This window comes from Gekko japonicus, unplaced genomic scaffold (genome assembly GCF_001447785.1).
Source record: "Gekko japonicus isolate JY-2015 unplaced genomic scaffold, Gekko_japonicus_V1.1 scaffold1114, whole genome shotgun sequence".
In the NCBI taxonomy this organism is placed as follows: Eukaryota; Metazoa; Chordata; class Lepidosauria; order Squamata; family Gekkonidae; genus Gekko; species Gekko japonicus.
In genome coordinates this window covers 178,581-194,845 of record NW_015174875.1, presented here as the reverse complement: position 1 = coordinate 194,845, position 16,265 = coordinate 178,581, and the positions used below count along the sequence as shown (strand labels likewise).

General features: G+C 44.8%; 1 protein-coding gene across 1 annotated transcript in view; it reads left to right on the top strand.

The window, feature by feature from the left end:
- The first annotated feature begins 14,751 nt into the window (after positions 1 to 14,751).
- The window catches only part of LOC107121836 (pre-mRNA 3'-end-processing factor FIP1-like), a 49,676-nt gene continuing 48,162 nt past the window's right edge, over positions 14,752 to 16,265 (top strand). Inside the window, exon 1 of the mRNA XM_015424838.1 lies at positions 14,752 to 15,001. Within this exon, the coding sequence (XP_015280324.1) occupies positions 14,752 to 15,001 (250 nt within the window). The remainder of the gene's footprint in view (positions 15,002 to 16,265) is intronic.

Genomic DNA, 16,265 nt, shown 5'->3' with positions numbered 1-16,265 from the left:
CTTGGCCAGCAGAGGGTGCACCAAAGCTCCACTGCACCTGGGCACCAGCATCCCAGCTCACACTGAGAGCATCTCTTGCGTGTGCAGTGTCTTTGAGGGATGTCGATGGACCAGGGCGCTGTGGCTCACTAGGAGCTCTGGGCGGGCATCGGGGTGCCTGTGGAATCTTTGATCTCGTGGACATCACTGGAGGGGTCTTTAGCACAGCTGTGAGAAATCCTGTAATTTCAACAGAAGCCCCCCCCCCCCCCCATTATTGGCATAAAACACACAAGCTCCCTGCCACAGGAGCAAATTCCTGACAGCAAAACTGTCCAGTTGGTTTGTTTTTTAAAAAATGGAATGTGAAGTATTCAAGCTGTGTTCCGACGTTTGTAAAGTCCGAGTCGCCGTGTGCCGCTCACTGTTGAGGCTTTTTTTTATGTAACGCAGCCGTCTGAGTGGTGCTCGGTGCTCTGTTCCCAGTATTATACAGAGGAAGGCTAGAAAGCAGAGCAGGTTCTACCGAAGCCAAATATTCGGTGCAAAATAGAACAGAATGGGTTTCCCCCCCCCCTAATCATCATCAATGGTGTTGAGTTATCCGTTGCCAACAAGGATTAAGTACAGTTTCTTAGCTTCTGGATGTCTTGATGCTCCCGCTCGTTGAACCATCTCTTCCTAACAGGACAGAGAAGCCACTCAATTCTCAGCCTCCCCCCCCCAGTGCCTCTCTTGCATAGTCATCGGTGAGAAGGACAAGCGTACGTTTGGTATTCCTTGCAATCTGTCCGTTTGCATTTTTAACTGTAATTTGCAGCGTTGAGAAGGTGTTGTTCATTGGGTACAGTAGGATTTTCTGAACTGGGTTTCAAATAAATTTACCACCACGTAGCCAGGCTAAACACGGGCCAGCTCTCCTCATTCAGGCAGGATGTCTTAATAGAAGGTTGCACCTTCAGGAACCAAACTGATGGCAAAGCTCAGTCCTCATCATGTCATATTGAAGCGAATTCCATAGGCATTTCCATAAGGGTTTTTTGTCTGTCTGTTTAAGAATAAGGGCACAGATCTTGCTATTGACCAAGTTTAAAGCATGAATAAGTCTTGTGACTTGTGTAGAAAGTCCATGGATATAAAAAATGTTTCTCACCACAGGGGCCATAGTGACAACCTATCCAATTGCGCAAGAGCCAAATTCTTCAAGACATTTCAAATGAAGTAAACACGGTCCAATGTTGCTACACACAAAAGCATGCAGTGTTTTGTTGCTGACCCAATGAGGATGGGTATCGCACTTCACAAACGTTCCCCAGTCCATTTTGTGTCTTGGCTAGTGTGCAAGGGGCCAGTAAGTAAAACGTAGGGCCTCTTCATGCAGTATGATCCCCCCAACCCCTGTGATTCATCGGCAACGGAAAGCCATGTAGATCCTTTGCTTTCCTGTACATTGCAAGAGGTGTAGGGCACGGATACAGTGCATACCTCTGCTACTCTTGAGGTCTATCCAGCTACACAGAATGTAGTTAAGGTCCAGAAGACTCATTTGAGTGGTTTCCTGTCCCTTAATATCTCAGAGTCTGTTTTCCAGAACAGAGCAGCTTGCCAGCTGGCAAGACATAAACGATCCTCACTGTCCCAAGCAGAGGCACCCACATTGTCTGGAGGTGTGTCTCCTCCCCTGCCGAGGATTGCAGCATTTGGACCATTTCATTCTCACTCCCTCTAGGAAGGTGCAAGGGGATTCTGGAACTCACCTCGGGGATGTCTCCCCGCTCTGTTGACACCCTTTGCTTCTGCAGGGGGGGGCTCCCGGCCCCCCCCCCCCGGTGACAAGTATTTTGTATTCTTTTTTCCATAGCCTCCCTTTGTAGAGTAGATCTATAGAAACATGGCCGGTTAGCGGAAGAAGTGCCTTGTGTTGTTCTGGCAAAACAAAACAAAAATAACGTCGGGCGCTGAATACCAAGTGCCGTGCGCTCTTCAGCAGAGCAAGAAACCCAAACCATTTTCTTCTGCTGATTCCGTACAAGGCTTTGAGCATTTTTAGGCTGCAGGTGGGGGTGTTTTATGAATGATGCTCAACACTTAAAACAATGCCTTGCATGTGGTAATATGTATATGGGTGGGCATATTCTTCCTGTTATGCTATTTTACTTTATGCAAGATTTTCAACAAACACATGGCGTAGACAAATGGCAATCCCCCGTCCCCCCCGCCGCTGCCATTTGAAGTGGTACAGTCCCAAAGTGTGCCATCTAGTTCTCTGCGATGTGTTTGGTGGTTTGGTTTTCGATTCAGTCTTGCAGAGGTGGAAGACAGGGCGATTGTGAGGCTAACAGCGCTTCGCCAACCTTCTGACAAAGTCCTGGTCATCAAAGAATCTAGGCATGTCAAAATACTGTGAAAGAGACCGCTTCATTTCTTCTTTCTCTCCCCTTCGGACGGCAGTACACAACTTTAGTAAACTTGCTGCACTCCAATACAAGCAAGAAGTCTGTGTTCTCATGCAAAAGAAGTATGAAACTCCATATGCTGAACTATGAATATTGCGTCTGAGTGTCCTGACACTGAATTATCACCTTAACCTGAAACACCAGCCATTGAGAAGAAGGTGGGGGGGGGGTGGGGATCAGTGTGTTGATACTCAACGTATAACCATTTTAGTAAACAGTGTTGCATATATGTTCATGTTCTGCAACTTCTGTGCATTTTTGTGCTGATGGTTAAAACATTCTTTGTAACTCATCATGTTTCTTGGTTTAAACTGTATGCATTTTTAATTAAGTCCTTAACACTTCTATTCTGTTTACAAAGTAAATAGCCACTTTTTAAATAGAACCTCATGCCTTGAAGTTTTTGAAATAAAAATCTAAATTAAGGTTTGTGTCTACAGCTTCATGCATTGGCTGGCCCTTTATCCAACACAGGAATATGTTAGCCCTTTTTTGTGCAAAAATTGCTTTTAGGAAACAATTTAGCAGTCAGTTGTATTACAGAGGAACACATCTGTATTTGTTACATTGGGCTACTTGGTAAACTCAAGGATCCAGAGCTTGTGTTCAGGTAGCAACCCCTATCTGATGAAACGGTGCGCCCTGGCCAACTGTGTCTGGCAGGAATGGTCAGCTGATTACATTAGATCCTGCTCCAAATCAGCTTTTTTTGGAGTTAGCCTGTTTTGATTTGAGGTGATCGATCAGAGCTGCAATGACTCATCATAAGTATTTCAAATACTCATCCTTGTATTGCTTCCTCGTGGGCAATAGGGCTGGAGGGTTTTGCTCAGGATTAGAGCTTTTGCTTTGCATGTAGAAGGTCCCACTTTCAATCCCTAATAGTGAAAGTCCTCTGCCCGACACTCTAGAAAACCATTGGGAGGTGATAGATTCAAGTGGATTGCCCTGTTGGTCAGAAGAAGAGAAGGAGGCCACCACGTAGCCAGGCTAAACACGGGATGCGATGATGATGATTAATGATGATGATGATTGGATTTACACACTTTCCAGAACTGTCCTTGAGAGAACAGCTCTGACAGAACTATGGCTTGCCCAAGGTCATCCAGCAGCTGCAAGTGGAGGCGTGGGGATCAAACCCGGTTCTCCCAGATTGGAGTCCGTGCACTTAACCACTACACCAAACTCTTGCAGGGCCCTCGCTCCAGTATATATCAGTGAACGAATCTTTTCCCAGGTTGTCAATAATGATGTTCTAATCATACAATTTTTAAAATATTTATGTCCAGAAGCTTTCCCATACCATAAAAATGCATGCCATCCCAGTTTTAAGTCATGTCCTTCTAGAGTCAGCAGCCTGTGATCTTCAAGTACAATCCATTCTCTCAACCAAACCAAACTTGCTGCCCTATAATAATTCTTCCAGTCTAGTACTTTAAATTCAGCACTATCTTTCGCATCCTGTAAGGCTTTCAGTTTAATTCTTGGCTTTTTCCCTTGTCATATAAAGTGTTGTGTCAGTTTATTCAAGTCGTCAAAGAAGCTTTGTTTAATATATATCAGCAAGGTCTAGAATAAAAACATCAAACGTGATAAAATATTCATTTTCAAAATTGCTATTCTACCCATTAGTGATACTTGCAGCTTTGTCCATTTCTCTAGATCTTTTTAAATATCCTATAGCACTTTATTATAGTTATCATTCATCAGAGAGCTACATTTTGCTGTAATATTAATACCCAGATATTTGACTTTCTTTTTCAGTTGGAATCCAGTTAATTCTGCTAATTCACATCTCTGTTTCAATGTCATATTTTTGTAATCATTTTCGTCTTCATTCCTGCCATTTTCCCATATTCATTAATCTGATTCATCAGTTCAGTGCAAACAAATCCTAAAAAACATCACTCTCTCGTAAAATAAGCTTTAGCAATTTGCAAGGAGAATAAACAAAAAAACACCAGGCTTGGTAACTTATCATAGCAGAGCTGGAAGACTGTCTCTGGTTCCCGGAAGTCCTCCTATTCTGATTCATCAGTTGTTGTATCGATTCCATTGGGTCTTCTATGATAAATACCAAGTCATCGGCAAAGGCTTGTAATTTATATTTATTTCCTCTTATTGATGTTCCTTTAATACGGGAATCTTCCCTAATAGTTCTTGTCAGCACTTCCAACGTTCATATAAAACAACAGTGGAGATATTGGACAGCCTTGTCTTGTCCCCTTTTCAATCCATATATTATCTGTCAATTCATTATTTACTACTACTTTCGCTTTTTGCTTTGTATATATAACTTCAATAGCCTTTATAAATTAGTCCCGAACTTCATTATTTTCATCTGTTGAATAAATTGTCAGTGCTTTTTCAGCATCCAAAAATATCAAAGCCATCTGTTTCTCTGGATGTGCTTCATAGTATTCTAATGTATTTAAAACCGTTCTCACATTGTTTTTTAGCTATCTTTTAGGTAGAAAACCTGCTTGGTCTTGATGTAAAGTCTGTTAGAACTTTTTTCAACCTTGTAGCCAAGATAGTTACAAATATTTTGTAATCACAATTCAACAAGGAAATAGCTCTATAGTTTTTTATCTCTTTAGGATCTGTGTCTTTATGAATCAATGATATAGTTGCTTTAGTCCATGATTCTGGTATTTCTGTTTTTTCTGTTACAGAAGAAATTACGTTTTTATATGGTATCAGTAATGCATCTTCAAATATTTTATAGTATTCAGCTGGTATTCCATCTGGTCCAGGTGCTTTATTTATATTTTGTTTCTTAATAGCCTCTGTAATTTCCATCATCGTTATGTGATCGTTCAGTATTTTTCTATTTTCTTCCAAAATTGTGGGTAAGTCCTGTTCCTCTAAATACTGTTTGAGTTTCTTTGGAGATTTCCGCTCTTTTATATAATTGTGCGTAAAAATCTTGAATTATTTCCCTTCACCCATTGTTAGAAAATTCTTATTTTCTTCCAATGAGTGGATGATCCTTTTCTCTTTCTCTTTTCTTAATTTATAAGCCAACCATCTTCCTGGTTTATTGTTTAGCAAATTTAATATTTTTTGCCATTTTTTCTGATAAAAGTAGGTTGAGATGATGATGTAATATTTTGATTTTCATTTTTAATTTCTCATTTTAAGGAACTAACTTAAATTCTTTCTCTTTATTCTGAATAGCATCCAATATATCTTGAAATGTCTTCTTTCTCTTTTCTTTCCTGCTGCAAATCTATTGGCAGTCCTCTAAAAAAAGCTTTGCTTATGTCCCAAATTATCTTCATGGATGTTTCTCCATTCATATTTTGTTGAAAAAAGCTCTTCATTTCTTTCTTAGACATCTCTAAAAATTGTCCATTTTTAAGAAGTTGTATATTCAGCCTCCATCTATTTTTGGGGGGAGGTTATCTTTAATCTTCAATAATAGCGAGTTGTGGTCTGCAAAGGTTTGTGGCATGATATCCATATCTTCAATTTCCTGGAAAAGATCTGATGTAATCCAACACATATCAATTCTAGACCAAGATTTATGTCTGTCAGAATAAAAAGTATAGTCTTTTCTAGTTGGGTTTCTAGTTCTCCAAACATCAATCAGTTTGTATCCTTCAGCCGATTCTAAAAAATATCTTGGGAGTAAACCTTTGGAGGTTTTAATCTTCTTGATGGTTCTCCTGTCTAGGTCTTGATCAAAAACAGAGTTAAAATCTCCAATAGTCATATTTTGTTATCATTTCCTTCATCATTTCAAAGAATTTACCCTGTGATTCATTAGGTGCATATATCACCACCAATAACATGTTCTTGTCTCTAATATCTATTTCAAGTAACAGAAGTCTTCCATTTTCTGATGAGAATATCGAAATAGGTTTTAATTTTTCTTTGAGATACATATATATAGCTATTCCTCTTTACATTATCTGAAGCGGTGAATAATTTATGAAGCTTCTTATTGATCAAATAATGTTTATCCTTTTGTGTAATGTGTGTTTCTTGCAAACATACAATATCTACATCTATCTTCTTAAGTTGTTTAAATATCTTTCGTCTTTTCTCATGTGAATTTAGTCCATTTACATTTACCGACAATATCTTGGTTGTTGATAAATCCATTATGATCTATTCTTGTTACTACCATTTCTATTTCTCATTGTCATTCTTTGTGGGTGGTTTTTTTGGCCATGCTGGCCTCTTCATCCGAGGCTGTTGAGTAGGCTGATGCTTCCTCTTCTTTTTCGGTTGTAGTAGCTTTTGTTTTTGCTTTCTTTGTTTCTTCCCGTTGTAAAAGTTTTCCATAATGCTCCAAAAAGTCTTTTGCCTTGAAGACTAATCTTTGACCTTCAAATGTGAAAAAAAAATCCTTCTGGAATAAGCCATCGAAGTATAATTGAAGTTGCTGTCAGTTTGGAGGTCAGAAATATATATTCTTTTCTTTTTTGCCTTATTTTCCAGGGAATTTCTCTTACAATTGTTATTTCCTTGTCTTGTATTTTAAGAGTATTATTCTGTTCTTCTTTCCACACTGTCTTCTTAGTAAATTTCACCTGCACTTCCCTTGGAAGGTTATTCTTCCTTGCATAGGCAGAGTTAGCTCTATATAGAAAGCCAGTCTCCTTCTTCACTTCTTCATACTCAACTTCCATGAAGTCCACCAATCCTTCTGCCACAACTCTGATTAGCTCTTCTCCTTTTTGTTCAGGTACATTCTGAAATCTCAGTACATAAGCACTTCTGTCCATTTCTAATTGAATCATAGAGTCCAGGGCCATCTTCTGCTGTGTATCCAACCTATCTATCTTCAATGATGCTGCTTCAGCTTTCTCTTCAGCCTTCTTGGCTTGTTGTGCCACCTATGTTATTTCCTTCTTATTTTCTATTAGTTGTTTGTTAAGATCAGCCATTTTAACTTTTACATCTCCGATCTTAGTGTTTAAGTTTTTCATTTGATCTGTGATTTGTATTAAGGCCGCCTGCACCTGGAAGTGACGCGACCACGCCGGCACGCTGGGGGCAGGGCCACGACCATCCGAGGAAAAACCATAGAGTTTTCCCTTGGATGACTGTGGCCCCGCACCCAGTGTGCCCGGCGTGCCCGCGTCACTTCCAGGTGACGTGCACGTCACGTGCTTTGGGGGTGGGGTTCCCCCCGGGGGCCGATCTGCCGGCGGCAGGGAACGGGCCTCTGGGGCGGGGGTTTCCCTGCCCCCCGGGGGGACTTGGCAAGCCTACTTTAAACACTGTCTCTCGCTTCCCTTCCTTCTCCAAATTCCCTTGTGTAAAAGTATTTATTGCCAGATAGGGAGGGTAAACCTTTACACCTTTAATTAACTCACGGTCTTGAGAAGTTTGCAGACAGATTCTCTTTCTAGTTTATCTTAAGCTGTTCCGTACAGGCAGCTGGAAGCCAAAAATGGCGCTGTACCCACTGGGAGATCGGGGCTTATTCCAGGTCTCCTCCCCCATTCTAGCCTAGAGAAGCAACCCAAAAAATGTACCCCACTGTTTTCAGAGACCCCCTCCAGGGGCCTCCTTGGGTCTAGTCCTCTAGACCCCCCTAAAAGTGGGCCAGTTCAGTACGTCCCAGGAGCTCCCTGAGACATTACTGACCTTGCTGTTGCATAAACCTGAAGCCCCTGATAGACTTTAGACTTACCGCTTCCTCTTTCCTCTGCAGGGGTGCTGGACCCATTAAGATGGTCTGCCCCCGGTGCCTGATGGATCCCAGAGTTTTCCTGTCAGTGCCTCAGCTGCTGACCATTCTCTGGAATGGGTAGGTGGCCCGGACTGCTGACACAAAAACCCTAAATGTCATGGACAGAGCTAAGCAGTTTCCCTGGTTTACTACGGAACTGATGGCAATGAAAAGGGCGGGGTGACTGCTAGAGCATCACTGGTGGAAAACTCCTAGTGAGACTGATCGAACGTGGCACGGAGCTCGTACTAGGGCCTATTCTGTGGTGCGAGGGATGTTGAAAAGGCAGCATTTCTCCCTCTGAGGTGGAGGACATCTTGGTGGGTGATTCCCACAGTCCAATCAGGGAAGCAGGAACGGATCCTTCTCGTTCCCTGTCTCCAGCGTGGGAGTCACCCTTCCCTTCAGGTTTTCTCCTGTCTCACAGGGACAGCAGTTTAGATTAGGCTTTGCCCTCATCTAATATCTGAACTCTAAAGCTTTGCTCGTATTTCTACCTTCCATTCCTATAACTAACTTCTACACCCTCCTCTCTGTTCCTATCTCTGCCTCTCATCTATAAACCTCTTGGGAGTATTGGAACCTCTAAAAGTCGTTCCTTCAGGAGCGGCCATTTTGTCGACTTACCAACCTCAAGAGCGAGCTCCTTTGACCACTCATAAGATGTCGACACAACAAATAGACAGCGATGGCTTTCTATCAGCTGAGGAGCTGGAAGCCCCCCTTACGCAGGCAATCGGGAAAATAGAGGCGCCAGCAAGACCCACAGCAGGCTTGCCCAGGTGTCCCCAACGGAATTGCCTCAGTGCGACAAAGTAAAATAGTGCGCAAAAAATGCAACTTGCTACAGCAGCCTCCCAAGACCACGGCTCTGCTAAGTGCTTCACCAGCTGAAGGCGCTTGCTCTGTGCCCCCAAATGGAGGGTGCAACAAGACTCCCTCCACCTCCATGTGTCTCCTGGAGGACACGGAGCCCAACGATGCCGTTCAGAAGGATAAGGAGCCAGACCCACTAGCAGGGGATCGTGGGTCCGTCCAAGACAACCTCTCACCCTACCAACAGCCTGGTAATGTAAACAGACTCAGGACAATCTCTCTCCCCTCCCCCAACTTCTTTTTTCTTATCAGGCAGACAGTCCCTCAGAGGGATTCAGATAAAATGTCACCAACTAGGAAGTGGCTCCCAATGACCCCCTAAAGCAGCTCCAAAAGGGACTGTTGGCAAAAAAGAGAGAGAGCACAGTCATTGAAGGATCATCTGGTAGTGATCTAGGACTAGGTGAAAGGGAAGAGGGCAAATTCCTCTCTAATGAAGATAAAGGGGAAATTGAGATCCTAGAACAATTCATAAGAGAGCCAGTTTGGCGTAGTGATTAGGAGTGTGGACTCTAATGTAGGAGAACAGGGTTTGATTCCCCATTCCTCCACATGCAGCTGCTGGTGTGACCTTGGGTCAGTCACAAGTTCTCTCAGAGCTGTTCTCTCAAGGGCAGTTCCTGAAAGAACTCTCTCAGCCCCATCTACCAGGGTGTCTGTTGTGGGGAGGGGAAGAGAAAAGGAGATTGTAAGACACTCTGAGACTCCTTCAGGTAGTGAAGGACAGGGTAGAAATCTAATCTCTCTTCTTAAAGGTGAGGATAATCAATATCTTTTGTCTGACCATGGCAGCCCTAGAGCTACAAAAGTCTTCTTCTGTGGAAGATCAGTCCCCTGCATCTTCTAGGTATAAAAACAGACCTAAAAGAAATAAGGATTTTTTCCCTAGGTCACATGCCTCTGGAACAATATTTGTAGGACACAGGAGATTTCTACACTTCTGTGTAGGAAACCCACACTTCACAGAGCTCTGCTGTTTGGTCTCTCAAGGGCTTCAAGGGTTTTCTGGAAGTTCCTGATCAACACTGTTGTGAATCTAAGGGAGCAGGGCATTCACATACAACCTTATTTAGACAACCCGTTGGTCCGGTCATGTTCCAGGTCCAAATCAATGCAGGACACAGAAAAAAACCCATAGAATGCCTGCAGAAACATGGTTTTCTAGTGAACCATCAAAAGAGCCCTCTAGTGCCAACACAGCATTTGGAACACTTGGGTGTGATAATAGACACCAACAACTGCCTGTATCTACTGGGCAAGAAAGTAAAAAGCCTGAAAGAAATGTCTTCAGCGATCATAAGGAGCAAATCCTGGTTGTTAAGGACACTTACCAAATTGATGGGGCTGTTGATCTCAACCATAGATGCTGTCTGGCAGGGAAGCCTACATTCCAGGTATCTTCAATGGCTACTGAGACCCTTTCAACATCAGATAGCCAAAAAAGATTTTCCTATTTGCATCCCTCTCAAGGTAAAGTACAGGTTACTTTGGTGGACAAAAATGCCCAGCCTGCTGTATTCCAGAGCTTAAGCAGAACTTTACAAACTCCAGCCTATTGGGGCAGGGAGCCACCTTGGACGAGAAACCGATACAGGGTCACTAGCCCACGGTGGAGTCTCAATTACCGATCAACCTGCTGGAACTATGTGCCATACGCCTTGCCCTTATCCAGTTCAGCCCTCAGATAGTCAGATGCCATGTCCTGATTTGAACAGACAACATAACAGCCAAAATTCACCTGAACAAGCAAGGAGGCTCCAAGTTGTCAACACTTGTTGGAATTTGCAAATGTCATTCCCTTCAGTCATGAAAGAGTTAACTTGTTTGTTTATGCTAATTCTTAGCTAGTTAGCTTAGAACTAATTAGGTGTCGGAGCTGCAGTGGCTCAAGTGGTTAAGACGCTGAACTGCAGGCTGTGGAAGGTCAGTAGTTCAGGAGTTCGAGACCCGGGTGTGCCGCATGATGGAGTGAGCTCCTGTCTCTAGTTCCAGCTCCTGCCAACCTAGCAGTTCGAAAGCAAGAAACTGCAAGTAGATAAATAGGTACCACTTCGGTGGGAAGGTAACAGCGTTCCGTGTGCCTCGGTGTTTAATCATGCCGGCCACATGACCACGGAAATGTCTTTGGACAGCGCTGGCTCTTCGGCTTTTAAACGGAGATGAGCACCGCAACCCTCGAGTCGGATTCGACTGGCTTTCGAGCAAGGGAACCTTTACCTTTACCTAATTAGGTGTTAAGCACATATTTCCCACCAGAGAAAGGGAGTTATCATTCCTAATAAGATAAGTTTGGACATTACTGTTGGCTGATCAATAATTTGATTGGGGTGCATGCTGTATGTCACGTCCACAAAAGGTGGGGGCTTTGGGGTAATCTCTCCTTTGTTCCCACACTCATTTCAGATGACGCAGGAGTTTCAGCAACCAAACTAGTATGATGTAAGACTAGGGAGCCAGTCAGGATTTTGTTGTTTTAACTCCATGTAACCCTTCCCTATTTTCTAGTAAAGTTTTCTTAAAGTTAATTACACATGTGTGCTGTGTTGCTTTTTACTCTGCTAAGTATCCAACAACACTATAGAAGTAAGCCTTCCAGACAGGGATGGGTACGAACTGAATTACAAACCTAAATTTGTCACAAACTTGGCTCCGTTCACCGTTCGTGAGCCTCGGTTCGTGCCATCTCGCCCTCATGAGCCCTGTGAACCTCCCAGGTGGGTTTGTGTGGTTCGTGTCAGCAGGCATGTTGGTGCTGTGGGTGGATCTTGGAGAAGGCATTTAAAGAGACCGCAGTCTCTTTAAATGCCTTCTCCAAGGCAGCTGCCACAAAACCAATGCAAGCCAATTCAGCATTTCGGCAATCCCTTTAGCTCAGTGAAGTTCAAGTGGCAAGTTCACCCGGAAGTGGTGAACTCGCTGCTTGCAAAAGCCATTTAAAAGGAACGTTCCCCTTAATGGCTTTTGTGAGATCTCTCCCCCCCATTCTGCTGGCCTTGGGGAGCCAGTGCCAGCAGAAAGGAGGGAGGGAAGAGCCACCAATCTCACAAACCGAACCGGTTTGCAAAGCAGGGGAGGTTCATCCTGGTTCGTTGGGACCTTATGAACCACGAACCCGGACAAACCTCCATTTTCCCGGTTCATGCCCATCCCTACTTCCAGATACTGCAGTGGGCAGAGAGAAATCTACCCTCCATGAAAGCAGAAGACATAAAAGGATCCACCAACATCCAGGCAGACTAGTTGAGCAGACAGACCTTACAAGAGGGAGAACGGTCTGTCAAAAAGGATCTGTCCCAGTTGATCATAATGCACTTTGAGAGACCTCTGGTGGATCTGTTTGCCTTGCCAACAAACCACCAATTGAAAAGGTTTTTCACCAGGTTCTTCCACCATGACACCAAAGTGACCGATGTTTAGCCTGGGAAAGAGAAGGGACATGATTGCAGTCTTCAGATATCTGAAGGGCTGTCATGTAGAAGATGGAGCGGATCTATTCTCTCTTGCCTTTGCTTTTTTCAAGCATCGAGAACTATACAATTCCTCCATGAATGGGAGAGGACAGCCAATAATCTTCTGGGCTGTGATGATAACTCTCTGGAGTGCTATGGAGCAGAACACATAAAAAGATCCACCAACATCCAGGCAGACTGGTTGAGCAGACAGACCTTATAAGAGGGAGAATTATGTAGGACTATCAGCTATGCTCCTGCAGCGTATATGGGGGTGGACTAGATGACCTGCATGGTCCCTTCCAACGGTAACATTCTATGATACTCTGACATCCCTGTGGCCTTCCCTATCAACAGTGTTACCTCAGTTCCAAGGTCTTGCTCTCTCCAAACACCCTCACATCAGACAGTTTCTCAGTGGCACAGCCCTAAAAGACCCTCCGCCAATTCAGATTTCGCTTGTGGAAGCTTAACACTGTACTCTTTGCCCTCACAAAACCTCTGTTTGAACCCATCCAAGAAATATCTTTAAAATGGCTGAGGATGAAAGCCTGGTTTCTGAAGTGACCGCCTCAGCCAGAAGAGTGTCCCAGCTGGGTGCACTGTCAATCAAACCCAAGTTATGCATCTTTCTCAAAGGTAGTCTGGAGAACCGACCCAAAGGTCTACTTGACATTCGATAGATCTCAAGAAATCTGTCTCCTGTCCTTTTGTCCCAATCCTGTCCATCCAAGGGGAAAGACATGGCGTACGCTGGACGTAAGGAGAGCCCTCAAGGCCCACTTATGCGGAACCAAAAATATTAGAAAAACAGATTCCTTGTTCATAAATATTTCCCCACCAAATGTAGGAGGAAAAATGTCTAGGTCAGCTGTCAGTAGTAATATTAAAGTCTGTATAGAGTTGGAAGGGGGCATAGAGACCATCTAGCCCAACCCCCTGCCCAATGCAGGACCAACCTAGAGCATCCCTGACCAATATTCATCTAGCCTCTTCTTGAAAGCTGCCAGTGTACCACTGAGGCATAAAAGATGCACTAGTTAGTCATTCCGACCGGAATTATGGCACACTCGTTCAGAAGCGCTGTGGCTAACGTGGCCTTTGCTAAGCAAGCATGCCTCTGCAGGAGAGGTTTGAAAAACTGCCACATGGTCTTCTGTTTCAACCTTTTTAAGGCATTACAAAATAAATGTCTACCACTCAGCTGATGCAGCTTGCAGACAGGGTAATTCAGCATATCTCAAATACAGATGAAGACTTTCCACCCCAAGTACAGGGACACTGCTTTGGGAGGTCCCATCACAATGTCCTCCGCCTCAGAGGGAGAACGGTCCATTGGACACTTACCATGAAGGGCCCATCTCCTCTGAGGACAGGAGGACATCCTGTCCCTCCCAAAGTTGTCATAGTATCAGGTGCCTTCAACTTCCTGTCTTAGTAGCCCTTTCCTTGTTACTGTTCAATAAATAGAGTTAAGGTATAAAACAACTGCTTTCGGAGTTACCCGGACTGAAGGGAAGGGTGACTCCCACGTCGGAGACAGGGAGTGAGAAGAGCTTGTTCCTGCCTCCCAGACTGGCTGGTGGGAATCACCCACCAAGATGTCCTCCTGTCCTCAGAGGAGAGGGGCGCTTCACGGTAAGTGTCCAATGGACCTGAAATATACTGGGTTCAGACGTGTAGAGTGATCAGCTCATCGTTTATTAGTGATTTCAGCAAGTAGAAAATAAGACTAAAAATCCCCGACCGAAGCGTTGTGGACTCTGTGTTTAATATTTTGGTTCATTCTGCTGGTCTTATGACTGTTCTTAATAAACTTAATAAAATAATTCCATTGGTTTACTCTAGGATCCCTGTCTCCTTACTGGTCTATTCTAGGATCCCTGTCTCCGGTCACCTTGGTGGATGACCTCTGCCGAGAACTAGACAAGGGGAATTTGACCCTGCTAGTTCTGTTGGGTCTCTCAATGGCCTTCAGTGCTAGCAGCTATCCTGTCCTACCAAGCAGCCTCTTGGCACTGGGACTGAAGGGGCAGTGCGTGATGGTGGTTTGACTCCTAACTGGACGGGCAGACTCAGAGGGTGTTGCTGGGGGATTCCCGTTCCGCCCCATGGCCGTTGACCTATGGGGTTCTGCAGGGTTTGATCTTATCCCCCATGTTATTTAATGTCTACATGAAGCCACTGGGAGAGGCTTGGGCCACGATGTTACCAATACGCAGATGGCACCCAGCTCTGCCTTTCTTTTCCACCTAATTCCAAGGATGCTGTTGATGTTCTGAACTGGTGCTCAGAGTCAGGAATGGGCTGGATGATGAATAAGCTGAAAATTAACCCTGGCCAGACGGAGGTTCTTGGGGTTAGCGGAACGGCAGACCAGGGACTTCAGGTCTCACCTGCCTTGGATGGGGTTAAAATCCCCTTCAGAATCGAGGGTCACAGTTTGGGAGTGCCGCTTGACACAGCAGTCACTTTAGACAACCAAGTGGCCGCCGTGGTTCGGAACGTGTTTGCCCAGCTCCAGCTGGTGCATCAACTGCATCTGTTCCTGGGTCAGTCAGACCTAGCCCCATTGATCTGTGCCTCACTTACATATACATTGGGATACCGCAATGTGCTTTACCTGGGGGCTACCCTTGAAGAGCGTTCAGAAGCTACAGTTAGTGCAGAATGCGGTGGCTGGACTGCTGGTGGGGGCCAGCTACTGGGAGCCAGTGACCCCCATCTTACGGCAATCGCACTGGCTCCTGATCTGCTCCCAAGCCCAATTCGAGATGTTGGTTTTGACCTTTAAAGTCCTACATAAATCAGGACCAGGATATGTGATGGACCACCATCTTCTCCCAAACATTCCTTCCCGGGGAATTACGATTGCGGGGAGAGGGCCTCCCGACTGTCCCATCACTGGTACGTAGAGGAGAGAGGGCCTTTTCAGTGACAGCCCCACGATTATGGAAAGGAAGTGTGCTCCTGCCCCCCCCCTCAGTTTTGAAGGCAGCTGAAGACAGTTTTATTTACGACTGTGCTTAATTAAAATGGAGCTGCGGTGGCCCTAGTGGTTAAGACGAAGACGCTGAACTGCAGGCTGTGGAAGGTCAGTAGTTCAGTGGTTCAAGACCCGGGTGCCGCAAGACAGGGTGAGCTCCTGTCTCTAGTTCCAGCTCCTGCCAACCTAGCAGTTTGAAAGCAAGACATTGCAAGTAGATAAATAGGGACCACTTCAGTGGGAAGGTAACAGCGTTCCGTGCGCCTTGGTGTCTAGTCATGCCGGCCACATGACCACGGAAACATCTTCGGACAGCGCTGGCTCTTTGGCTTTGAAACGGAGATGAGCACCGCAACCCTAGAGTCGGACTCGTCTGGCTTTCGAGCAAGGGAACTTTTACCTTTACCTTTAATTAAAACAGTCCTACACTGTGGTTTTAGACTTTTGGTTTTGTTTTCAAGTGTTTTTAATGTATTTTATTAAGATTCTAAGCTCCTTTGAGTGCCATAGCTAATAAATATTTCAAATAACTAAATAAAGCCCAAATTCTTCCTGGAAAGTGACCTGAGGGGCACCGCACATCTTGCAGGATTGCTGTGAGCATACTTAGGTCGATATTTCCGCAACCTCATTCTTCTTTCTCCCATTCTGCTCTCACAACAATCCTCCGAGGTGGGCCCGAGGTCACTCAAGGAGTTCGCGCGGCAGAACAAGAAGGCCGACCCGGTCAGATGAGGGCCTCGCCTGACCCTCCGCCCGCTCTACCCTGCTGCCGCCTGGGGCAAGAGAAGTCCTTCGGGACGCTCCAAGCCCTCCAGCACGCCCCCTCC